We start from the raw sequence: 26,862 nt of genomic DNA on the forward strand, positions 1-26,862 counted from the left end.
AAAACAATATGTAAATTAATAAGTAAAAACATAGTTCTAGTTATTGAGTACATACTTAAAGTACAATACAGCAGATACATCAATCCACAGATACCGTGAATATAAACGAAAGTGAAATATAAACGGAAAATGAAGGCATTATGCGAGCATTTTATAAGGTATTACTTATATATATAAATACTAGTGGGCCCGACAGACGTTGTCCTGTACACACGTCTTAAATTTGAAAAATATGTCCAGCCGTTAGGAGGACTTCACTAACATACACATGAGCAGGAGAATTATATTATATGGACGTAATTGAGAATCTAAATCAATCTCAAATTCACTGGAACACACAAAAATCTCATCAAAATCGGTCAAGCCGTTTAGGAGGTAATTTAATTGGGAATCTAAACCATTCTTGAATCCACCTGAAGACACACAGAAAGTTTCAATAAAATCGGTCCAGCCGTCTAGGAGGAGTTCAGTGACATACACACGCACACAAGAATTATATATATAAAGATATATTATAATAAATTTGATTTAAAAAAATATAGAAAAAATAAAAGAAATAAAAAAACACATCATATTTCCCGATGAGAGGATCATCCAGTCACCACAAGCAGCACCCGTTCACGAGCATGACGCATGGACCAGCCATCGCCTCCCTCGACCATATTTTAGGGAAGGGAACGACCCGCCCCACGCTGCCCCCACAAGCAGTGACATTAAGCGAGCATGACGATGCCTGTCACGAGGACTACCAAAATACAAAAGATGTTCATCTACATATTATTAAAACGATACTCACAAAAATGCCTTTACTTACGATTGCACCTTTTTGTTTAAATTTGAAAGCTTAAATCCTTTAGAATTATTTATCTATAATTACATTTATTATCTGAGACAGACATGCAAAACCCCATCAGTTTTCAGTCCCAAGGGTTATTTATATCCGGAATGTCACAGATGACAATGCGTCGGTTGTCTATGGTAATTCTTTGTCTACTACAGGAATCGTCGACCATAAATCAGCCACAACCAAACAACATTAAAAATAATAATTGCGGCGCATCAACATAGTTATTAGGTAACTAACATAAAAAAAACATACCAACGAATTGAGAACCTCCTCCTTTTTTGAAGTCGGTTAAAAATGAATTTAGATATATACATAGTTCCTTAGAACTGTAAAAATCCACTTAAAGTGCCATACTATATAGCAAGTGTTTCGCTAATAGCTAATGGGTGTTACAGGCACGATGGGGCACGAATACGAGCCCGGCAAGTTCCACCTGAAGAAGGGGTCGCTGTACCGCGTGGAGGGTGACGGGCGCACCACGCGGCTCGTGGACAACGTGGACATCTCCAACGGACTCTGCTGGGACCTGGCCCGCAAGGCCTTCTACTTCGCCGACTCGTTCGAGTACACCGTGCGCCGCTACGACTACGACGTCGAAACCGGGGACATCTGTGAGTCACTCAACTTATATCTTTAAACGAGAAATTCTTGTATTTAAATATATAATCTGGAGCTCGGAAACGGCTCCAACGATTTTCATAAAATTTAGTACACAGAGGATTTCGGGAGCGATAAGTTGATCTAGCTAGGTTTCAATTTTAAAAATGTAGTTTTAGCCGTGTTTTAAATGAGAAGCAGCTACAATAAAATTACAAGACCGTAATAGCTCAGATATTGGGTGATCCGGAAAGCAGAAGACCCCGGTTCGAATCCAGATGTCCTATATGTTCTTTTTTTTGTACATGTTTTGTACATTCTTAAAAATGCGAGGAAGGCTCGGTCGTCCGGATATTAACTCATTGACGCCTAATAAAGGCTGAACTCAGTTACTATATGTTATGATAATTACCTGACCAATGAGCAATCAGTAACCCGCGCCCGCTCACCTCAGTTGATTGATGGAATTGGTTGCATTGCGAATATATAAGTGTGAATCTACTGAATTATAAGGTTAGTGGTTAGTTCGTATTCTTGGGAACTTATACCGCTAAGCGACATTGCGATGGTGCTTGTCAGCTTGAAACAAAGTTCGAATAGCCCAGCTTCTAAACTTAAATGGTGTTTGTACTTCCTTTGTGTTAATACTTGGAGAGTCAGTCAGCTTAAAAGCCTCGCAGCGTTGAAATAATACTCGATCGTTTCCTGTTCACAATGACGTTATTTCAACAACAAATTCACGGAAATTAATTCCACTGCAGCAATCAATTCTTTTTGATTTAAGGTTCCAATGGGTTCCAATCCTGTTCGTTCGTCCTTCCGTTTTTATGATAAAGTTAAAAAAAGTGTAAGAAGTACATAGTGTTATCTGGTGTGATGGTACTATCATGGGTACCTTCGTTATTTACTCAATTGAGTTTTTATCCTCCAGTCCCTTTCCCATGAATAATCCATGTTTCAATTTATTTCTGTATTTGGTTATCTAATAAATTCATTCGGACAAACTATTGTCAGCTTGATGTGTTACCAAGCACTACCAACGTCATTAACTGCCATAAGATTTAAATACTATTTCATATAATTATCACTATAATTAGAAATAACTATAAGAGAACTATATAATATTTCGATCTTTAGTTAACTTGATTCGTGTAAGTTAGTTGTCACTACAGCAGTGCCACCTAACACTTAACAGTTGGTAGACTCATCACGGTAGACGGTCGTGCCCTATATAAGCCAGAGCGTATAACTATGCCCTAATTCTCTTTTAATTTTTAATAATAAGTGTTTAATATATCTACATTTATTATTAAAAAATAAAATATTATTTTAATAAAACAGTTTTATTATGTGCGTTTAAATTACCAACCCCTTCTACACTATTGTGTAACGATCTACTTATTGGATAAATTGATTGGTATTGGTATTGTCGCCAGATGGTCATCAATTTAGTCAAAACTAAAAACTCAAACTACGAAGGCTGGGTTGCATCATATTACTTGTTATAGTTACGGTTTATGTCAACTTTAACGTTAACAGTAACGCTGACTTTAATATAGACTGCGGAATGTGATGCACCATCTGCATCGTATTCCTTGGCATAGATACAGTTAAAAAATGAATATAAGTAATATATTATACTAGCTGTGCCCCGCGGTTTCACCCGCGTTTTTCTCGTTTCCGTGGAAATACCGAGATAAAATATTGCCTATATTATAGCCTGTACATCATTTTGTTCTATTGTCAATAGTTTTTGCAGCGCACGCAAAATTAGGTTTTCGATTTTACACCTTGTGTTACAAAATAGCAATTTTATTACGGATCCCTAATTTTGAAAAAAAAAACATTGCCTATAGCCTTCCTCGATAAATGGACTACCCAACACTGAAAGAATCATTCAAAACGGACCAGTAGTACCAGAGATTAGCGCGTTCAAACAAACACTGCAGCTTTATAATATTAGTATAGATTATAAATACTATTTATTTGAAACTTTAGAAAGGTATTTAACATCAGTTATACAGTAGCTATTTATCATTAACAATAGCCTAAACCAAAGATTGTACGGTTGTGTTTAACAGTACAGCTTATCGAAACTATCTAAGAAAAAGCGATTCACTCGATTGTATGAAACGTGCAGTCATTGATAAATTGACAGATGACGGTTATTATCTTGTAAACAACAGAGATAGCTGAAATCCACTACGTTTTAAGCAACTGATCGCTTTCAAACTCAGCCGGTCGCCAATCGGCATGCTGTTACTATTATTTCAAACTTATGTTAAATGACTGCACGTTTCGTACTAAGCAAAATTTAAATTTTTACCTTTACTGCCTCTTATTACGCAGTATTTACATCCTCTTTGAACAGTTATTATGGTATAATATAATAATAATAATATTGACACACTTTTTACCAACTTACTGACCAAATTAGGCATATATAGCCTGGGTTATTAGTTATGGGTTGCAAGACAACGATATATTTAATACATACAACATACATACATAAATACATTTAAATGGTGCAACATATTTTTTGGTTAATCCGAACTTTAACATGTTAGATATTGCTAAAGTTAGTCGATTGCAACCCAGTCTAAGCTTAGTAAAGTAATGTGTATTACCGGACGCAGCTAACTGCCGCACGGTGTTCCGGTACGCGGACCACGGCCTGCAGGGCATCGTGGATGGGATGACCATCGACACTGACGGCAACCTGTGGATCGCCAACTTCGACAATACACAGGTAACAAATGCCCGTCCATTGTTTTTTCATAGCTAGCTGAACCAACCAGCATATATTACTCTGTCCACAATAAAAATAGCTATTTTTTTTAATTTGTCCAAAGCCATCGAGCTGAAACGAGAAGACATAGACGTTATTATTTCATTATAAACCTGTCGAAGTTTGTAAAAGGCAGTAAATGTATATATATAGTTTCTAAAACTAATTTGTAAAATAGAAAAACTGTGAAGTTTGCTTATATAAATAAATAATAGTTATTTGGGCAACTGTTGTGTAATAACCGGTGTTAAAACATGAGTTGATATTATTATATTATTTTTATTGCGATAATAGTATCGAAAGAGTGTTTTAATACCTAATTATCAACAGTTGCATACAAGACAATATCCAACCCAATGTCTTAAAAACCATTACATCATCCAAACGAGTGTTGTAATGAAATTCAGTACATCATTATATCATCCGTTTTCATTACAACACTCGTTTGGATGATGTAATGGTTACTTGGCGTGGGTTTTTTTTTGTTAGCAGTAAGCTAACTGTTTCAGAATCTTTTTTAGAGGATTCATATTATGGGTGTAGATAAAATTCTTTATTCGACATAATCACAAATAATAAAATTATGGGCATATGTTATGCCGAAAGGACCCTTCATCAGCATTTTGAAAAACACTGGTTTTCATTTTTGAAGATATATTTCATGGTCATATTTCAAAAAATACAAATGTAAAAAAAATTAACAATGAATCTTATCTATGCCACTGGTAAATAATTAGTGCTGTTGTAACTTGTGTGCTAGTTGGTGCCATGAGGCGAAGACAAATGTCACAATGGACAGAATGCGTGTTACTATGACGTGCAGTGGCATACAATGCCTTTTTTACGATCATATTTTTTTTTTTTATTATTTATGGAATAGGAGGACAAACGAGCGTACGGGTCACCTGTTGTTAAGTGATCGCCGCCGCCCACACTCTCTTGCTGTTGCTAACACAGGAGGAGCGTTGCCGGCCTTTAAGGAAGGTGTACGCGCTTTTTTTGAAGGTACCCATGTCATATCGTCCCGGAAACACCGCACAAGGAAGTTCATTCCACAGCTATGTAGTACGTGGAAGAAAGCTCCTTGTAAACCGCACTGTGGAAGACCGCCAGACATGTGAGGATGATATCCTAACTTGTGGCGTGTCGTGCGAAGGTGGAATTCGGTGGCAGGAATAAGGTAGAAGACACACAATGGAGCGACGTCTCTACGCAACGCCAAGTGATCCAGCCGTTCACAGAGTACTGGGTCCCCGACAATTCGAGCTGCTCTGCGTTGCACGCGGTCAAATGGATCGAGCTGATACTGGGGTGCGCCAGACCAGAGATGACAGCAATACTCCATGTGTGGCCGGACCTGCGCTTTCTACAGCGCTAGAATGTGGGCCGGCTTGAAGTATTGCCGTGCTCTATTAATGACGCCCAGTTTCTTTGAAGCCAATTTGGCTTTGCCCTCCAGATGGCCACGGAATTGGCAATCGCTCGAGATTTCGAGACCCAGTATTCCGATACTAGGCGAGGCTTTTAGGGAAGTGTTGTCGAAGAGCGCTAATACGACAAATGGGTTTTTTAGTGGTAAACGGAAAAATTTTTTAGTGGTAAACGCGCAAACTTGAGTCTTCTGGGGGTTAAATTGGACAAGGTTCAATTTACCCCATTCCGCAACCTTCTCAAGAGAGGACTCGATAGAAGACACAAGATTCTCCCGGCACTGGTCGACGATTTCCCGAGAGAGACCTGCATGGCCTGTGTATATGGCATCACCAGTGCTGTCGTCCGCATAGCAATGAATATTGGAGGTGTCCAACATATCATTGATATGCAGAAGAAACAGCGTAGGAGATAGTACATAGCCTTGGGGCACTCCAGCATTCAAGGGCTTCGGGTTCGAGCAATGTCCGTCGACAGCGACCTGCATGCTGCGCCCAGTGAATTAAAAAATTAAAAATTTACCAAGTTTCACTTTAATCTGACGTTTTACTTTAAGAGACCCCGCAAACTCCAGACTTTTGATCGGCCGATAGTTTGGTTGGTTTCTTAATCAGTATAAAGATGTATGAGAGTGCGCACATTATAACGATTCGGTATTGGCCGACAAAAAAGTTTGATGGGCTACACGATTGCCTTCAAACTGAACCGTCAGCAAACTATCGGCCGATTGTTAAATCAGTACAGCGCTCTTCTAGGCGCGCACACCACCGATTGTTTAGTTGGCCAGACCCAACAATAGCCGATTTAAAACTAATAGCGAATCGTCCCTAAAACTGTCGGCCGATAGTTGTCTAGTGTGCGCACTCATCACAGACCCAACTGTTTAGTCGGGCCAGTGTGCGCACTTAACAGCCGAACTCAACCAAAGTATCGGCCGATCGAAAGTCTGCAGTTTGCGGGGTCTCTAAAACGGTAAAAACCCAAAATATTTTTATTGTAGCACAGTTGACATCTTGGAAATGAACATTACGAAACGCCCTGTAGAAATGAATAGTTTAGTGTTATGGTTTGAGGTATGTGTTGAGTAAATTGTGAAATGGGGACAGAAAAGATAATCTTAGATATTCAACTCTTATAAAGTGAAGTAGCCGATATTATAAATATCAATAGACGAACCTGGCATCAGTTCACAGGTTCGACGGAGTAGGAGGTCCTACTAGTAGAGTAGGAGGTTATTTCTTTCTAGGATGAAAGAAGGACCTACAACTAAGTGTATCAACTAAGAATGCCTTGACCATCCACTAGCTCTAGTAGTGTGTCTAAACTGCTTTATTTTAAATATATTTTGCAGGTGATAAAAGTAGACCCGAACGCTGGAAAACTGCTGCAGAAAGTGCCCACCCCAGCCCTTCAGACCACGTCGGCTACCTTCGGTGGTCCAAACTTTGACATTCTGTATGTCACCTCCGCCTGCATGAACCGCGGGGTGGAGCAGCTCCCTCCCGCGGGCTCCACATTCGAAGTTACGGGATTGGGGGTGAGAGGTCACCCCAATGTTAGTTTTGCGTTGAAAGATAACATGCCTTGTGGATGTTCATTAAATCTTTAATAGAGTTCGTTTGTTTTATTTGATTCTACTAATAAATCTCCTCGTTTCTCAGTACCCACGTATACTTAGTCATAAATAATGAAATGAAATGAAATATATCTTTATTGCACACCACAAAATAATGAAACATAACAAAAATCGAGACTACAAAAAGCAATAGGCGGCCTTATCGCTTAAGAGCGATTTCTACCAGGCAACCTGTAATGAATCAGTCATAGTTGAAAAGATAATAGAAGGTGGTTTTATCGATATGCATATAATTTAAACATACAGTAAATAATCCCAAGAAAAGAACTAGTATTGAATTTGTCACTGTAATAAATAATAATTATGGAGCATTGTTTTGAAAGATTGGAGAGTTTGAGCCTTTCTGATTTCAGAAGGAAGAGAATTCCATAGGTTAACAGCTTGCACAGCAAATGAATTGTTATAAAAGGAAGTTTTATGAACAGGTGTACAAAGCAAGAGATTATGGACAGACCGAAGATATAGTTGGTGAGAACTTAATGCTGAAAATTTTTCCTTGAGATATATATAGTAGTTTTAGGATCAAATAGGACACGATAGAGATGTATAAGTATATGGGAATTTCTACGCAAGTGGATAGGGAGCCTTTGAGCTTTTTGCGAAATTCAGACACGTGGTCATACTTACGTAGTCCAAATATAAAACGAATACACATGTTCTGCAATCGTTCAAGCTTATCCAACTGGAGTTCGGTTAAATCGACATATGAAATGTCAGCGTAGTCAAGAATGGACAGGAGAAGGGATTGAGCGAGTAAACTTAAAAGTAAGTAAAAAGAAGAGGAGACAGTACACCGCCTTGTGGAACTCCAGCGGAAAGGTTAGACCAGGTTGAAGTGTTATCATCAATCTTAGTCCTTTGCCGACGCCCACATAAATAGCTTCGAAACCACCCTATCACTGTTGGAGATACGTTAATGGAACTCAAAATTCTCAGTATCTATCATAATCTATAAAATATCAAAGTCAACAGTGCAGAAGGCATTACTGAAGTCGAGTAGTGTAAGTATTGTGAGCTGTTGCTTATCCATGCCAGATCGGATATCATCGGTAATTTTTATAAGTGCAGTAGTTGTACTATGTCCTGGACGAAAACCAGATTGGAGAGGGTTAAGAACACTGTGCTTATTAATAAATATAGAGAATTGTTGATGGACTAAGCGTTCAAAAACCTTGGAATGAAAAGGTAGTATAGATATGGGGCGATAGTCAGCAAGATTATGTGGTTTAGAAATTTTTGGTATTGGAATAACATTAGCGTCTTTCCAGGCTACAGGAAATTGGCCAGAGGTTATAGAAAAATTAAGAATATGAGAGATTGTAGGAACTAGGATATCTATGATAGGAAGGATCATATTACGACTAATGCAATCACTACCAACGGCCTTAGATGTAACAGACAAAATGTTTTTTTTAACGTCAGAATCAGTGAAGGGAGAAAAGTTGAAAAGTGGAAAATCAGGGGTTGGTATTATGGAAAGGGATTTAAGCGTTTGAGCTTTAGTGTTATTGTCAAGAAAAGATGAATTTTGAGAGAAATGTTGATTAAGTTGTTCAATATTTAGATTATTGGAAACTGTTTGTTGTTGCTTCCCAACTCCTAGCGTTCTTAGGAATTTCCAAACTTTACTGGTTTCGCCGTTCTCAACAGACGAGTAGATATGGCTTCGCTGCGCGTCCCTGCACATTGTATCGCAACGATTCCTTAATCTTATATACTTTTCCCGGTTAAGATCAGAGTTATTCTGCTTATAAATAGATTTAGCTAATAACTACTGTTACAATTAAAAATAAACAAAAAATTACATTTGAATTTGGAATCTGTCATTTTTATATGATTGTTCCTTTAGTTTTCTCATTTTGGCGCCAAAACGTTTAATATTTTGCGATATTAAAATGGAGTGGGGTGATAAAGAGACCCGAATCGCTGTGATTGCATTACGAAAAAGTAGGTATGGAGCCAAATGCAATTTTTAAAACTCTCCTTTCGCTTGGTATTAGTAAAATGTTTGTGTACCGAGCTATTAATAGGTACAATGAGATCTCCTCTGTTTGTTACAGACCACTTCGAATAAGCTTTTTTTATTTTAAATTGTTTTATATTAATGTATTAAATTAACACACAGTAAAAGTAATAAATGTTATTTGCAATATAATTTTTTTTCTTTGTTTCAGTATTTATGGCAAGACTAGGTAAATGATATCCAGCGGGCTTAGGGTTGGATCCCCAACTTCTGTCCCATCATCCACTTTTACTATTAGAATTGGTAAAGGGGCCCTTTTTTCCGCAATGAGACCACAAGGTTGGGTCCATTTTGCGTGCAGTGTTGGCCAGTAATTCCAACCAGCCCAGCTCCTTCCAGAAGTTCAGAACACTGCTGGAATGTTCTCAGACTTCCTGGAGCGACCTTTTCACACTTTTACTATCTGACAATTACCGGAAAACTCCGTCGTTAAAAGTTTTTTCACTTTGAAATGTATAACATAGCTTGAATAACGTATTTAAGTTTTAGTATTTTTCCATTACAAAAAAATCAGATTGTAATCTCAAAGTAACTGAGGGATATCCCCAAATTTTATAAGTATATATACTTAATATGCATAGAATTTTGTGTTTTTCCAACAAGAGAAGCCTATATTCAGAACTTCTCAATGATAAGTATTAAACGGGTCAGTACAAGACAGGTAAGCGACTGTTACCAATATGTACACCTTAAAAAGTTCTACAAAAGAGTCCGCAGTGGTATATGTCTATCTCTTAAGGATATCCCACAATAACCATTTTATATCCTTCACTTTTTACGAGAAATAACAGCTTATTTACGAAGCAAATTTAAGCAATACAACATAAATACTTATCCAATTAAGTACCTCCACTTGACTTGTTTTATATTGAAAACTAAAAGCTAAAGTTTAATTTTTTTTTAAGCTTTATTTTATAACCATCCTAATATGAAAAGAAGAAAAATGTATAAGGTCACCTTTTTTAAATAAGTAATCCTCTTTCTCCAAGAGATAAATTTAATGAAGTAAGTACTGAGTTGAATAAATAAAACGCAATAAGTGTATCTATGAGTTCCGAAATCGTGTTTGATACGGACTCGTTGGGCTAAATTCATTCAGAATATTCAAGGTTAAAGCCGAAATCAATTTATCATGCTTCAAGTGTTATAATAACATTTTGTTGGTTATGAGAATTGAGTACAACTACAGATTTCCATATTAATAAGAATTAGTATAATATAGTAATATAAAAAAGGATAAAACAAAAGTGAAATTACTTGATATTTATATTTTTAAATCTAATAAGACCTGAAACACCACTTCATACCCAACATACTTTTAATAAATTATACAATTTTGTATTTATATCCGGGAAGACCCTTAACACCCAAACCTGTGATCGTAAAGGTACATCCACACTGAGGTCCTCCGGCCCGAAGTCTCGCCGAGGTAACAAACAACACATCATAATGTTGTCCACCAAATATCACAGATGTGACTTGTTTTGCTGGAATTGGAATCTTCTGTAACAGCTTTCCACTTCTGGGGTCAATTTTAATAACACAAGATCCATTGAATACTGCAATCCATAAGTTCCCGTCACTGTCTATGGTTATTCCGTCAGGCATTCCCCCTATGTGGTTCTTTTCGAAATCGAAAATGAATTGCTTGTTTGCTGAAATAAATTACTTTATAAAATTTCACCAATTCTTCATCAAAATGATCACGTGCCTAATTATTGAGTAAGTTTCACAGTAATTATATACTTGATTTTTTTAAATGTGAAACTCGACAAAATTTGTGTTCTTCTACAAACCAACACTAAATACCGTTGAATCCTTATTGAATTATCTGTTAATACGGCTTTACTCACGTTTTTGTCGGTGTCGGTACCGACTAGTTTCGGACCATTCGGAGGTCCTTAATCAGGGTGAGTGTGGTAGGTTCGCGGTAACCTCTTACTGCGGACTTGAGCTCGTAGAGCGCGGCTGGACAGGGCGGGGGGTGCGGGGTGCGCCAGTGATGACGAGCAGGGTATCACTGACACTGTATTACTGTTGGTGTCCACGGGGGCACAGAATGTACTCACAATGTCCACTACGTGATCATCGGCACTATGTGTCTTATTGCGAGACGCATTTTGTAACACAGGCTTCCAAGTTGGTGGCAGAGCCCAACCCTTGTCTATATTAAAGTTAGGTCGACGGTCAATTTCTGTGGCTTCTAGCAGCTTGCGAGACACAAAGTTTTTATTGCGAGCCAATACTTTCACCCTATCGAACCTAATATAATGTGACGTGTCGGAGTTTAGAGCGTGCTCTGCCACTGCCGAGATATTGCTATCTAACTTACGTACATTGCGGATGTGCTCGGTGAGTCTGGTTTGTATGTTGCGTCCCGTTTCACCAATGTAGCTTTTGCCGTACTCGCTAGGAATTTCGTAGACGCCAGGGTTCTCTAGAGGGTCCCGATCCTTAGGAGATCGTAGAAGACTACCAATCTGCGTCAGGGGGCGGAAAATCGTCCTAATGCTATATCTACGGCGTAATAGGTGTCCAATTTGATCCGTTACCCCTTTCATGTATGGTAGATATGCCGGGACCCGCTCCACATGTTGAGGCCGCTATTTGATGGTCGGGTTTGCCAGTCGATATCACTGTCGCCAGTTGTAACCATTGCTCTTTAACACTTGCCGCACGTGTCTGATAAAAACGTGAGTAAAGCCGCATTAACAGATAATTTAATAATGACTCACGAAAGTTTTATAAATTTGAATCCTTATTGCTTTGTAAATCAAAATGAATTTAATGTTTTATTTCCTTTTATAGACATTAAGCCTTTCAACTCAACGCAAATGTATTATATGCGGTACAATTAATGTATCCATTTAAATAATTCTGAAGTAAGTACAACTCACAAATGTCTCCAGTGTCAACGTCATAATCATATCTTCTTATCTTCCGTTCGGTGGAGTCTGTGTAGTACATGGCCTTCTCCCTCAGGTCCCAGGCAAGTCCGTTAGACAACTGAATGTTATCACATAACTTATAAATGTTGTTGTTGTCTATGCGATATAGCGAGCCATGCCGATGTGGGCTATTCTCCCAGTTGACATTCATCGTACCTTCAAAATAATAATAAAAATTCACGTAAGATAAACAGCATAACTAAAGATGATTTGAATTTGCTGTTTGCAAAACTCATAAGAGCTGGACTGATCACCCACTGACGAAAATGACCAAAACATATATATGATCCTGCTGAAAGTGCCCAGTGTGCAAACGAAAGTGTGTAGTAGCAATATATAACTTTTTACCGAGTATACATATTGTATGCTGCACCTAAGAGGAAAACAAACAATCATTATAATTTCTGCAAAAATCTTTTTGCAACTTTCAATTTTACAAAATGAATACAAGAGTCCATTTAAAGCCTTTCTTGATAGGCTTAAGATATTGTGTTGTCATATAGTTTGTTTATAAACTGTAACAAATTAGTTCCATTTTCTGTCAATATCGAAATTCCCCGAATTGTCATTGTTGACATGGACCGAGTGCTCTGTGAACGGCTGGATCACTTGGCGTTGCGTAGAGACGTCGCTTCATTGTGTGTCTTCTACCGCATTTATCACGGGGACTGTTCCGAAGAGCTGTTTCACCTGAGTCCTGTCGCCGAATTCCACCTTCGCACGACACGCCGTAAATTAGGATATCATCTCCACAATCTGAATGTGTGGCGGTCCTCCACAGTGCGGTTTTCCAGGAGATTACTTCCACGTACTACAAAGCTGTGGAATGAGCTTCTTTGTGCGGTATTTCCGGGACGATACGACATGGGTAACTTCAAAAAAAGCGCGTAGACCCTCCTAAAAGGCCGGCAACGCTCCTGTGATTCCTCTGGTGTTGCAAGAGAATGTGGGCGACCGTGATCACTAAACACTAGGTGGCCGTACGCTCGTTTGTCCTCCTTTTTCATAAAAAACAACCATTTTGATCCTGTTGTACATTACTACATAAGTATCTACGTTCAGACAGTAATACAGGATATTGATTTTTCAGGCGCGTGTTATTGAGCTACTATTATACCTACCTCCAAACAGCCTGCCCCTGGGATCAGCCTTCCCATCATTGATCGCGGTCGGCGCGGCCACACCCTGGTCTACATCACCAATCACCTCCACAACTTTCACCTCACTACCCTCACTGCCGTTCCATTCCACCCTCTGGAATGTTCTTCCGACACCAATCACGAACTGGTCTACTGCACCATCGACGGGCACTATAAACCCAACCCTGCCGTCTGTAAGGACAAGTTCAAGTTCAAAGCACGTCACTTAGAGATGTCACTTCGCTACCGCATTTATCACGGGTAGTGTCCACAAGAGCTGTTTAACCTAGCCATCACTTACAATAAGTTGACACAATTCTCAAAAAAAAATATCATCACCGCCATGCCCTCATACAACACCGGAATAATTATTACAAATGGCCCTTAAGGAATGTGCACTTTCATATCACAGTTTGATAGGATGAGCAAGAAAATTGCTTGAGACACGTGCCAGCACGTGCCGTGGATGATTTCTGCGCATCCAGGTTGTGATATGAAAACAAAAATGTTACAAATAATAGATTTTCTCAGATGCTGTCCCATTGTTTTAACCAATATAGGCGCCTACTGGATGTATGAGATTCCTGACCCATGCAGCCGTAGTAATAAAACAACTACATATTATAAACCTCTAAAATTATGTTCGTCCACAACTGCTGAGCAATATGCACTTTTTTCAATTCTGTTATAGCTGATTTTACTATTAAATGACATACATACGGTCACTGTGGGACACAGGCTCACACATTTTTTGGGCATTTAGAGAAATCAAAGAAAGTCATGTGCTATATACTCTTGTATAGCACATGACTTATCTTTTACCAAAAGCCACTGGGGCAGATATCAAGGCTCCATTCCATCCCTTCTTTTTTAGTTATAATCAAGACTATACTGCATCGTTCGATTGGCCGGATTTTCAAAAACCAATATTCAGCATTTCATTCAATTAATTCCGTTTTTATCCTAAACAGAGTAGTTACAATGAGTTACATAGTGGGTAATAATAACAAAACCCACGGCATTATTTACAATTAAGTTTCTTAGTATCGGTCCGATATATCGGACTGATGTTTCATTTACAGTAGGCGCGGATCACGAAAGTTAACCCGCGCGTTGGGATGGAACCTTGTCACAACAACGCGTGACGTCACCACGCAGTGCCTAGCTTGCAAAGTCAATTATATTAATTATTATGTTTGCCGATTTAATTTTTTTTTTTTTCAAAACATATGAGAAGGGCACTGCTTGTACGAAGTGACATACCAATGTTAGTCTTGGTCTTTTCTCCAGTAACAGGAACGTATTTATGCAAGCTGCCCTCCAGGACACTCACAAAGTACAGGCATTGCTGCTTCTCATCCCAGTGTGGACCCTCCCCGATCAGTACCGGATCACATATCGCTGCCAATTCCATGACGTTAGTCTATAAAATTACAAATGTTTTGAGGTGAGTGACGGTGACAAAGTATCACCGCTCTATGTAACACACAATGTATGAATGTCAATATGTCTGCTTTTTATCTAGGCGCCTTGTCGAGATCTATAGGTACCTAGTTACTTACCACTAACCTAGATAGATGAAGCAGTTACATAACTAGGTATTTAAACTAGGCAACTAAAGCTAAATACATTTAGTCGCTTTTTAAAGTAACGTGGATTACCAGAATAAAAACTAAAATAGTAAAATCGTATAAAGTAGATTTTTTTTTAGAATTCTTGTAGTGTGCTTTACAAACAATACTAAAACCATAAAAGTAGTTTAAAGATTTTTTCTCTGTTGTCTGTTTGTCGCTATGTATGTCCGGGAATAACACAAAAACTACTGAATAAATTTAATTCAATTCGGAGGGCCAACTTGTCGGTGTCCGCTATCTAATAGTTGGTATTGGTGGCTAGCTTCCATAATGGAAGTATAAAGTTATTCATTACACTATCATATTTCTTATAATATATATTCTTAGATTAGGGATTGGTCTCCGCTGCGGTCCTACTAGATACCGCATTACCTAAGAACAATAGCTTTTTTGTTACGGCAACTACTCGTATTAGATGCTTGTGTGCGTGGCATCTTGACACTCAATAGGTATAATCTTTAAAATTTTGTAACATCGTGTTATTTTACATTGAAATTAATAAAATACAGAATACTCAAAATACTTACTGATGGATATGCGATCCCAGTGTCTTTATTATTTCTTGTAGTATTATTTTTTAGTTTAACAGAACATGTGGCACGTCAATTGCACACGTCACGCACATTGTTTGACACTGGCTGGAGTACGCCCACTTGGGCGTTATATTAGATGGCGCACGTTGCAACTACGCCTGCGGTATCTTGTTGAGAGCGCAGCGAAGACCAATCCTTAATCTAAGTATAATATAATATCGTTAATTCGTTAGTGTTACAAACTGGCTGATTACTTGACTTAATATTATACTGACAGTTAGCACAAACAGAAGAGCTGTTTAACCTGATTCCTGCCGCCGAATTCCACCTTCACACAACACGCCACAAATTAGGATATCATCCCGACCATCTGGATGTGTGGCGGTCGTCCACAGTGCGGTTTTCAAGGAACTTTCTTCCTCGTACTACAACACTGTGGAATGACCTTCCTTGTGCGGTGTTCCCGGGACGATACGACATGGGTACCTTAAAAAAAAGCGCGTACACCTTCCTTAAAGGCCGGCAACGCTCTTGTGATTCCTCTGGTGTTATAAGAGAATGTGGGCGGCGGTGATCACTTAACACCAGGTGACCCGTACGCTCGTTTGTCCTCCTATTCCAGATAAAAAAAAATACCAAGTTGACGTAGCCAGAGTGCAAAAAGGTACCTAATAATTTAATAATAATCATAATAGTTAATATAACACAATACCCTTCTCCTTATCTGATATTTACTAACCACATCATATAGCAATACGTTGTTCACCAAGGAAAGGAAATTATTGTTTTATACGAGGATTTCTGGCATGAGGCGAAGCCGAGGGTTTGTTGCAACCTTTTTGTTTAATCGGATTTTCTCTCGAGTGATACATACCTAGTGCTAGCAATATATCTACGACGATATTAAAAAATATCAGAATAATTATTTCAACATGAAATTACGTTTTACGAGCTAATAAGAAGAAGTGGCAAATAACTCTTAGCCACTCTTTTAAATCATTATTTATGGCTTCATCATTCTACATATTATTATTTTACTACAATCTATGTAGGTAATGTGAGGCAAGAAAAATATTCAAAAATCAAGACTTGCACGAATAATGTAAATCAGTAAATACATAAGAATCTAAAGTAACATTAAATTTAACATCTAAATCACCCAGCCACCACAAGTAGCGCCCGATCACGAGCATGGACCAGCCATCACCTGCAAAGACTCTCCCCAAAGACGCCACCACAATAAAGTTAACTCAGTTTCAACCCAGGTGTTGCACATTTAAGAGAAGGTAGTAGTACATATATATATTTAAATGATATCTGCTAAGTATGATTTATTTTATAGTTTAACTATGTTGTAGCGATATTTTTGTGAATTAAGATATTTTTAATTATTACTTTTGGTATGAATAACTGGCTAAAATCTTAAAACTGTTAGCCTTTCAAGAATGTAATTTATTTCAATATCTGAGAACAGATTCTTGTGGACTCTGCCAATTTTACAATTCAAATTCAAATATTATTTATTCAAAATAGGATATTACATCACTTATTGAGAAGAACGGGCGCGAGGAAACTCAGCGGGCTTCTAATTATTTCATAGATAATGGTTATTTTATAACATTAATCGTCGTCAGTGTACAACAAAATTTATTATTTAATAGCCTGAGGGCTCGTCGCTCCATTCCCAATATGTAGTATCATTAAGAAATTGATTTATGTTATGGTCCACCCGGACCGGAACAATTCTTATGAACTTCGTAATATATTTGTTTTGAACATTTTATGGTATCTTGATGTATAAGGCATATATGCCTACATCGAATATGTACCTGATTGTTAATAATAACGTAAATAAATGAATAAAAAACATGTTCATCTAACACCATTTATTCAATAAGATCAGTCTTGACTTCAATATGTTTTCTTATTTTCATAAATTATACAAGTTTGTAGTTGTATCCGGGGAGACCTTTAACACCCAAGCCTGTAATCATGAAGGTACATCCACATTGAGGTCCCTCCACTTCGAAACTCGCCGATGTAACAAACAACACATCATAATTATCTCCACCAAAGATGACAGATGTCACTTTCTTTGCCGGAATTGGTATTTTCTGGAGCAACTTTCCGTTTCTGGGGTCTATTTTAATAACACAAGATCCGTTAAACACTGCGACCCATAAGTTTCCCTCAGAGTCGATGGTAGTTCCATCAGGAAAACCTTCGATGGAGTTCTTTTCGAAATCGAAAATATATTCCTTGTTTGCTGAAATACAAGAGGTTTGTTTTGGTATAAGTTGTCTAATGATAAGATATAAATAAGACGTGTGATAAATAATTACAACATGTCACTGGTTTATTAAGTTGGTACATCACTACATATTATAAAACAAAGTCCTCCGCCGCGTCTGTCTGTCTGTTCGCGATAAACTCAAAAGCTACCGCACAGATTTCCAAACGGTTTGCCCCAATGGATAGGAGTGGTTCTCGAGGAAGGTTTCAGTCTCTACTAACTCTTATGTTAACATACTCTTATGTTAAGTTTTTATGTTCATTTTTGTACATATTAACCATATTCGTCGGAGGTGTACCAAAATAATGTATGGTGGAATTGTGTATCTTTTATATGACATAAAAGTCCGTGATGGCATCTCTTAGTATTTAAAAATTTGGTAATTATAAAGCGGTAATGTAAAAGTGGATATAATACAGAAATACGTTTTTGTTTCCTTTTAAACTAATTGAATAAGATTACACCTTTTCGATATCTTTAGACAAGATTATTCCTTACATCATATTTTTTTTTCTATTAACAGAACAGCGACTGTCGGGTCAGCTAGTATATTAATATCAAATGAAATTAGTTACAAGTATATAATGAGAGATAAGATGTTTTAATATTTTATTATACCTAAATTCGAGTGGGTAATTTTTTTGCATCAAACTGGGTTTAGTGATACTATATCATGTTGTTTATTAATTGTAAAATAACAAATAAAAGATAGGCTATTGTTTAAAAATAGATAACATTTGCCTGTTGTATACCTAATTTGTATTACGCGTAATCTCTGCTTTTTGTGATAGAATTCAGAGTTGATGTAAATGGTAATAAATTTTCAAGTCGGTCATTTGTAACAATGGGAGTGTAACAGGGCTGAATATTAGGGCCATATCTGTTTCTTTTCTACATTAACTACGCACCATGCCTTGTGGCAAATTATGATGATCTAGTACATGTTTGTAGTATTTGTTGACGATAGAAACCGTGATGTTTCTACAGCTGTCCACTGGTTAAGTTTCAACAATTAATCTATACTAATATTATAAAGCTGCAGTGTTTGTTTGTTTGTTTGAACGCGCTAATCTCTGGTACTACTGGTCCGATTTGAATGATTCTTTCAATGTTGGGTAGTCCATTTATCGAGGAAGGCTATAGGCTATGTTTTTTTTTCAAAATTAGGGATCCGTAATAAAATTGCTATTTTGTAACACAAGGTGTAAAATCGAAAACCTATTTTTGCGTGCGCTGCAAAAACTATTGACAATAGAACAAAATGATGTACAGGCTATAATATAGGCAATATTTTATTACTTATAAAACTATCGCGTGAATTATACTTTATATGGCAAAACAGCGTTTGCCGGGTCAGCTAGTTATTATATAAAAAACAAAACAAATTTGTAAGATTTATAGACTTATGTGAAAGAAGCAAAAATATTTGTAAAAATTAAATGTGGCGGATAATTTCTTTCTGGGTAAAATGTTTTAGTTACTTTCTTTTTACATCTTTATGCTGCAGAAGAAGGCAGTCCGCGCTTTAATGAGCCATGTTAGTAACTAAGACAAGACTTAAAGTATATACCTAATCATTTGGGACTTTAAAAGCTGATACAAGGACACGTTAGGAAGTAAGAATATGCTGAGAATGAATCAGATACTTGAAAGCCTCGAAATAAACAATAAGAAAAAGAAAAAAGAACTTCTTAAACTCTGGTGATCACCAAATAAAATTTATTGAAGAGTCTACATCTAGTTGGTTGAATGTTGAGTGATGAACTCTCAAGTATCTTTTGCCTGATCAGACTGTTGCTCCTAAATTATTTTAAATTTTATCAAAGATCGTAATTTACAAGAACTGTATCCATATGTAAGAACATCATTGCGAATATTGATCATAATATCAAACCTGTAACGGTTGATAAAAACCTATCTACTATCGACAATAGATATATGTATGTATCGACATAAGCAAAATATTGAATCAAAAATGAAATTCATGAAAATAAAAACAGTCATTTAAAAAAAAAATGTTGAAGTAAAGTACTCACAAATGTCTCCGGTGTCAACATCATAGTCGTATCTTCTTATCTTCCTTTCGGTGGAGTCTGTGTAGTACATGGCCTTCTCCCTCAGGTCCCAGGCCAGACCGTTAGAGATCTGAATGTTTCCACATAATTTCACAATTTTATTGTTGTCTATACAATAAAATGATCCGTTTCGATCAGGACTACTGGCATATTCTAAATCCATTGTACCTATAAAAAATATTTAAATAAAGATAATTTATTGTAATATGACTGCAACAAACAAGTGGCTTTTCTTCTATCTACTGCTAGATGAAAATTGCAAATTTTACCTAAGTAACTAAGACAAATTGCAGAAGAAACAGTGTAGGAGATAGCACACCGCCATGGAGCGTTCACGGGTTGCGGGTTCGAGCAATAACCGTCGACAACGACCTGTATGTTGTGCCTAATCAGGAAGATGGAGGTCCACTTGCATAAACTCTCGGGAAGCCCAAATGTTGAAAGTTTTGAGAGAAGCGCCTTGTGCCATACACGATCAACGGCCTTCTCCCTTGCTTTCAATAGCCGCCGCCCATCTATGTGTTAAGTATACCAAAAAATCGCCTGCTGACTGACCATGGCGAAAGCCGGTCGGTCGTTGATCAACTGGTGACCTTCTAGGTATACCAAGAGCTGGCGGTTTATTATGCAATCCATCATTTTGGAGAGCAGGAAGGTAAAAGCTATAGGCCTGTAGTTTGCCGGATTCGAACAGTCTTTTCTTCTTGGATCGGAACTCATTGGTGACATTGGAACCCCTTGGCTGTCTTCCATGAGTCAGGGACTACGCCTTTTGAGCATGATTGCCGCAATAAACGCGTAAACACCGGTGTCAACTCAGGGGCACACTAAGGACGATGGAATGCCATCCGATTGTTTTCTAGAGTGTTAACAGCACTACACTAAGGCGTTTTTGCCTCGTTTGTCCTCGGAAACTCACGGTTCTGTACCCTCTCCAGTATACGATTGGCGGCCCGGGAGCAAATTGGGAAGAGATTTCTAACTCTGGCAGATCTGGTACCCTCATGGCGTAAAATCTCTTTAACCGGACCGGATGTTTTAATATGACAATATTGTGGTGGAAAGACGGAGAGACGGTTCTTATGACGAGTCTGGCTCGATCGAAAAGCACAGGACAAAATAATGTATATAAATAAATTAAGATTAACATTGAATACCAGATAAATGGTTTTGCGTGCCTATATATATTGAAATTATGAAAGTTTTATAAAGATGTATATCTACCGGCAAATAATCTTCCCCTCGGATCGGCCTTGCCATCATTAATCCTGGTTGGTGAAGTGACACCCTGGTCAACCTCACCTATCACCTTTACAACTTCCACCTTGCCACCGTTACTTCCGTCCCATTTAACAATCTGAAAAGTTCTTTCAACTCCGACCACAAACTGGTCTGTTGTTCCTTCAACCGGCACTATAAAACCAACTCTGCCGCCTTCTGTAAAATTATAAAATATTTTAAGTAAAAACTACAGAAAAGTCGTGGCCGACCGAGTCATCTGAATGTTCTGATCACCGCTGTCTGAATCAAAAGAAGACATCCAAACGTTAAGGTTTGTTTAAGTCATTTTATCCGTGAAAGCCCAAACCGCCATTTTGTGCGCCAAGTAGTGGTCACTATTTGTTTTGATTCGGAGGGCGCCGTGTAGCGCCAGGCAGGTGACAAAATATCTACATATGTACTACGCAGTATGTAGTTCGCAGATTTCGCAATCCGAACATTCACTATGTTCGACTGAGCTGTAGGTACTGCAATCCATTTTACATTAGTTGTGTTTCGACATGATTGACTGTAGGTAGGTCAATGTGAATGTCAACGGCGCGTACGGAATGGCTCTAACAATACAAGAATTAAAGTCAATGTGTGAACCAATAATATAATAAACAACAATTCATTAGTCAAATAAGTAAAATTATTTATTGTTCAATTAATAAATATGTAATAATATCTATTTATTTTTTATTTCTTGATTTTGAAGGAACAAACAGTCACATACAATTTCCGCAAAGTAACGCCTAATTCAATAAATTTTTTTCACATACAAATTAATATAATATACAAATGATTAAAACTAATAGACCAAAATAATCCTATAAATGTTTATACAATAATAGAAAAAATATAAGCTTAAAGAGTAAAGACCTAGCATACTAAGTTAATGGTAAAGACAATGTTTAGACAATTATTTGTAAACAGTCAATGATATTATAGTAATAGGAAATAAAAGAGGATAACATATGTATCTATATGTCGCAGAGAAATGATAATAACAGAAATTTGGTCAATTCGCTAAGTGATTTGATCAATTGACGGAGTATGTTTAAAAAACAACACGATTTTATCATTTCTCTAAACAAATCTAGTGATTTGATCAAATGCCAGAATTGGTTCCGTGAAATGACATTATGTGACGCGACTAGAAGAACAGCTGAGGATGTAAAAGCGAGCGAAGCGGGCTTCAGACTTGAGTCATACACCGACTCGGACAGGTTAGGTGGAAAGGGATCCATCACCTTCGTTGCATTTTTTTAATAATATGGGCTTCTACTTCGCCTTTAGATAAACCTTTATCTGTTTTGAGGTTAGGTTACATGAATTTGATTTCAAGAGAATGGTGCGTTACCTTTTCATGAACGTGGGGGAGTGAGCCAGGGGACAGAGGACATCACCCTCCCTCCCTCTCTCAAGCGACCTGCGACAGGATACTATATTCTTAACAAAATTATGTCTAAGTCTTCCCAAATAAACCTTTTAAATAACAAAAAAAATATTTTTTGTCATTTCACGGAACCAACTCTGGCATTTGGTCAAATCACTAGATTTGCTTCGAGAAATGATAAAACCGTGTTGTTATTTTAACATCCTCCGAGATATGACCCAATCACTGTTTTTATCATATCCCTGCGACATATATAACAGTAAACTACAACAATTTTTTTTTGTAATCAAAATATAAATTTGCCAACTTCTTTCTTATATCTAATTAATGTTCGTTATCGTCATATCGTTACAGACACCACATTACCACAGATAAAATAAAAGTTGTTCAAAAAAATTCGACGCCATTTAAAACTATATTTTTGTTGCGAGAATACTGTCTGCGTGTTTTAGTCAGTCTGATTAGACGACAAATTACTGTTAGTAATTATAGATAGCCCCTTGTTTTAGAACACTCAATACAATTTCTTCCTGATCGGAAGATTATAATCGACTCGTTTCAAAGAAGGGAAGGTACTTAAATGAGTGCTGGGATATTTTATCACGGCAGCTGTCAAAAGTGACCAGTTAGTTTCCCGCCTATTCCCAATACATGACTACTTCAAAGTCATCAGAACTTAATGAATCATCATGATTCATCAGAACATATTAATATTGGGAATGGAGCGACCGCCCTCAGGCTATTAAATAATAAGTTTAATTGTACAATATTACTTTGTAAACATATTTTTTGATGAAAAAAAAAGCCCGCTGAGTTTGTTGCGCCCATTCTTCTCAAGTCTGAGCCTCTGAGGCATTCTCTTGGTAAAGTTGCTTTTGGTAAAGAATGAACGATGCATGCGTGACGTACCAACTTTAGTCTTAGCCTGCTCCCCGGTGGCTGGTACATATTTATGCAGGGTGCTCTCATTGATGCTCACAAAGAAGAGACAGCGTTGTTTCTCATCCCAGTGCGGTCCCTCGCCGAGCACTACTGGCTCCCATATCTTTGACACTTGCATTTTACGATAACGCTACAATAAATTCATTTTTAATTTATTTTTATGACAGCAGCCGAGCTGAGACGAGCAGGACGTTCAGCTGACGGGAATTGATACGCTATGCTCATTACAATGCAGTGCCGCTCAGGATTCTTGAGAAACCCAAAAATTCTGAGCGGCACTACAATTACGCTCGTCACCTTGAGACATAAGATGTTAAGTGTCATTTGCACAGTAATTTCACTAGCTACGACGCCGTTGCGGTACCCAGAACCTAGCCGGCATCCTGTGCAAAGGAGATATATATATATATATATATATATAACCCGCAACTTCGTACGTGATTACATTACATTAATAAAACACAAAATTATAGGTATGTGTGCAATAGTCTATATGAGTTTCAAATTGATTCAGCTGTTTTGGCTTGATTTACAAAAATTGAAACATCCAATCATGCAAATTCATAAATTTATATTGTGTGCTAGCAGACAAAACAATTTTTGGGGTATAAAAAATAGATTAAGACCGATTCGCAGACTTAAGAAATATACATATATAATTTCGTAAAAAAATATCAGGCCGTTTCGACTGAGTACGGCAACTAATATTGTGATACGAGAATTTTATAAGCCTAGATTTATTGATATTATGCAAGTGATTGCATTTATATAATTAGTATAATTCTCTAGAGCTCTTTCATTGTTTTATTGAATTGAATCAAATAAACTAGAATTTAATTTATATAATTAATTAATTGTGTAAGATTTAACTTTTGAGATTTATTTGGCATAATAATATTTATATAATATTATAATAGGTGTTCTTCAGTTTTTGGTTTACTCGCAGGTATAAAGCATGTATCACTCGGTGGAAAGTGCGATTCCCTACTTGCGTGTATTGCGGTACTGAGATTTGCTTTGCGCTTCTGCCATGAAGAATGTGATTAACAATGTACCCACCTTAGATTAAGGATTGATCTCCGCTGCGCTCCAACTAGATACCGCTTCTACTTTAACAATAATCTTTTTTATTACGACAGCTTTTCGATTCTTGTGTGGATCTTGACACTCAATGGCATCTTTCAAATTTTGTAACATACGCTTCGTGTTGTTTTACATTACATTTTCATTTAAATTAATAAAATACAAAATACTTCAGTATGATATGTGATCCCAGTGTTTTTTTTTATTTCTTGTAGTAGTTCTTGTTGTCATTTTTAGTTTTTACAAAGTTTTTCTACGAAACCCCGCATTTTAGTATCAATTATCAGCAAAGTTTAACAGAACATGTGGAACGTCAACGTCACGTTCGAGACTAGCTCGAGTACGCCCACTTGGCGTTGTATTAGTTGCCACACTTTGCGACTACGTCTGCTGTATATAGTTGTAGCGCAACGGAGACCATCTCTTATCTAAGGTACCTACTATGTCTCTAGTTTTCAGTAGGAGTAGACCAGTATTCGTAGAGAATGATAGATTGCTGAATGATTCACAGAATACAGGATGCAATAGGCGGTCGAGCTGTTGAAATGAATTTCATATAGGGAAATAAATCAGCTGTTAAACTAGGAGTAATTTCTAATTCTACTAAAAACCAGTGGTTAATTGGCGCCACGCCAGTGCAGTTAACGCCTTACACTGCGGAGGCGCTCCTTTTAGTGATAATAATTTCCCCACAGAAGGTGCTTACTAATTTAGTAATAAATTATTCTGTTTTATTCGTCTTTGTGTGTGATAGTGGACTGAAATCCCTTGATTTTAATATTACTTAAGAATTGGTTCGTGCTCTTCTTTTATATAGATATATACGGCGAAAAATGAGCGTGCAGTTGATCTGATCACCGTCGCTCATTCTCTAATGCATCACCAAAGGAATCAATCAAACAGAAACAAGTACTCCTTAGAGACCCCGAAGAAACTCTTGTTTGAAAAAAGTAAGAAAACCTTGAAACTCCAATTGTGACGGCACACGCCACACATCGAGATAATGAGGATAATACCTATTTATATTTGTATCGTTTGTGTGATGGTGTAATTCGGCAGCAGTTAAGGTTAAGCTCCTCAGCACACCTTGTGATAAAAGCAGTAAAATGTACACAATTTAACGATATCTTTAAGCAGTACCGAGCGATCGAGTCGTTCACAGAGAACTGGAACACCAACAATTCGAGTTTACGATTGCACGAGGTCAAATGGTTTGAGCCAGTTTGAGCTGATACCAGGATGCACTAGATCAGAGATGAGAGCAATTTAGTCTATAATATGTTCCCGTAGGTACCTTATAGTGTGTGTAAGGAAGCGTGAAGCTCCTCGCTTCCGTGACCCCCCAGTGTCCTTGAAGACAAATTGGCTTTGCCTTCCAGGTGAGCGGTCACCTTAGCGGTCAGCGGTTGGTAATCACATTAATTAAAATAAACTGACATAGATATCGACTACATAGTGCGTTCATACACCTGGCGTTGGTTCTATTTTGCATCGCGCAAAAATTAAACCCGCATTAAATAAACACTAGAGTATTAAAATTAATATTTAAGCTTAAAATGAGGGATGTTACTTATATAATATATCTACTAGCCTAATGAAAATTAAAGGCAATAGCAAAGCAAAGAATTACTAACCTTAGGTATATATAAATCACAATCACAGACAATCACAACAATTTACACGTTCCCAGCACACCGCGACGCGACTTGTTCTGAAGACTGACACTGACAGTGATAACAATATGACGATTGACGATTTAATCAACTCCTCACAAGTTGTTGATCGCCCGATTGCCATTGGCCGATGCCCACCAGACTTAATACTAGTAGACGGCGCGTCGTTAACTCGTTAGTACTGTACGATAGATGGGAGGATAACCTGGATACGGTTGTGCTAGTCGCCATTTTAACGAATCTGTCTGGTATAGTTAATATTCCAGAAAACTAGATATACTTAATTATAATATAAAAATGATATATGGAAATTGGAAAGTCACAAAGTTTCAAACCAAAAATTACAAATAGGTTAGGGGATTTCCTCCACATAATTGTCATATTATGGGCAAGGATGACAAGGTTATGCCCTTGTAGATGAACCGTCTATATAATAATATGATTCGCTTGAGTATGTCATGGTCTCGATTTTTGTTTTTCATTTTCAAAAATCGGTCATAACTTTTGGTCACGTCACGTTCACTTAATATCTCGTCACAATGACGCGCTGTATAAGATTTT

General features: G+C 37.4%; 3 protein-coding genes across 9 annotated transcripts in view; 1 reads left to right on the forward strand and 2 right to left on the reverse strand.

Moving 5' to 3' along the window:
- Positions 1-7,277, forward strand: part of LOC126974913 (regucalcin) — a 41,695-nt gene extending 34,418 nt beyond the window's left edge. For all 5 annotated transcript variants that reach the window (XM_050822650.1, XM_050822649.1, XM_050822651.1 and 2 more), the window contains exons 4-6: positions 1,243-1,458; positions 4,081-4,193; positions 7,015-7,277. In XM_050822650.1, coding sequence (XP_050678607.1) covers positions 1,243-1,458; positions 4,081-4,193; positions 7,015-7,272 — 587 coding nt within the window. In that variant the 3' untranslated portion in view covers positions 7,273-7,277. The remainder of the gene's footprint in view (positions 1-1,242; positions 1,459-4,080; positions 4,194-7,014) is intronic.
- On the reverse strand, positions 4,267-15,963 carry LOC126974985 (regucalcin-like). Of its 3 annotated transcripts, none has more exons than XM_050822769.1 (5): positions 14,673-14,861; positions 13,392-13,601; positions 12,220-12,426; positions 10,696-10,977; positions 4,267-4,304 (listed from the first exon to the last, which is right to left on the reverse strand). In XM_050822769.1, the coding sequence occupies exons 1-5, from the start codon at positions 14,821-14,823 to the stop codon at positions 4,282-4,284; spliced, it is 873 nt and encodes a 290-aa protein (XP_050678726.1). In that variant the 5' UTR covers positions 14,824-14,861; the 3' UTR covers positions 4,267-4,281. The 3 variants fall into 3 exon arrangements, with proteins under 3 accessions (XP_050678726.1, XP_050678725.1, XP_050678724.1); XM_050822768.1 differs by lacking the exon at positions 4,267-4,304 and adding an exon at positions 15,571-15,963 and having other exon boundaries at positions 10,571-10,977; positions 14,673-14,832; XM_050822767.1 differs by lacking the exon at positions 4,267-4,304 and having other exon boundaries at positions 10,571-10,977; positions 14,673-14,940.
- A 1,484-nt stretch (positions 15,964-17,447) lies between these two features.
- LOC126974984 (regucalcin-like) lies at positions 17,448-26,427 on the reverse strand. Its single transcript, XM_050822766.1, has 5 exons — positions 26,263-26,427; positions 23,513-23,675; positions 21,169-21,381; positions 19,906-20,112; positions 17,448-17,842 (listed from the first exon to the last, which is right to left on the reverse strand). Exons 2-5 carry the CDS (start codon positions 23,661-23,663, stop codon positions 17,514-17,516), a joined length of 900 nt encoding a protein of 299 aa, XP_050678723.1. The 5' UTR covers positions 23,664-23,675; positions 26,263-26,427; the 3' UTR covers positions 17,448-17,513.
- Positions 26,428-26,862: the final 435 nt, after the last annotated feature.

This window comes from Leptidea sinapis, chromosome 34, assembly GCF_905404315.1.
Source record: "Leptidea sinapis chromosome 34, ilLepSina1.1, whole genome shotgun sequence".
Lineage (NCBI taxonomy): Eukaryota > Metazoa > Arthropoda > Insecta > Lepidoptera > Pieridae > Leptidea > Leptidea sinapis.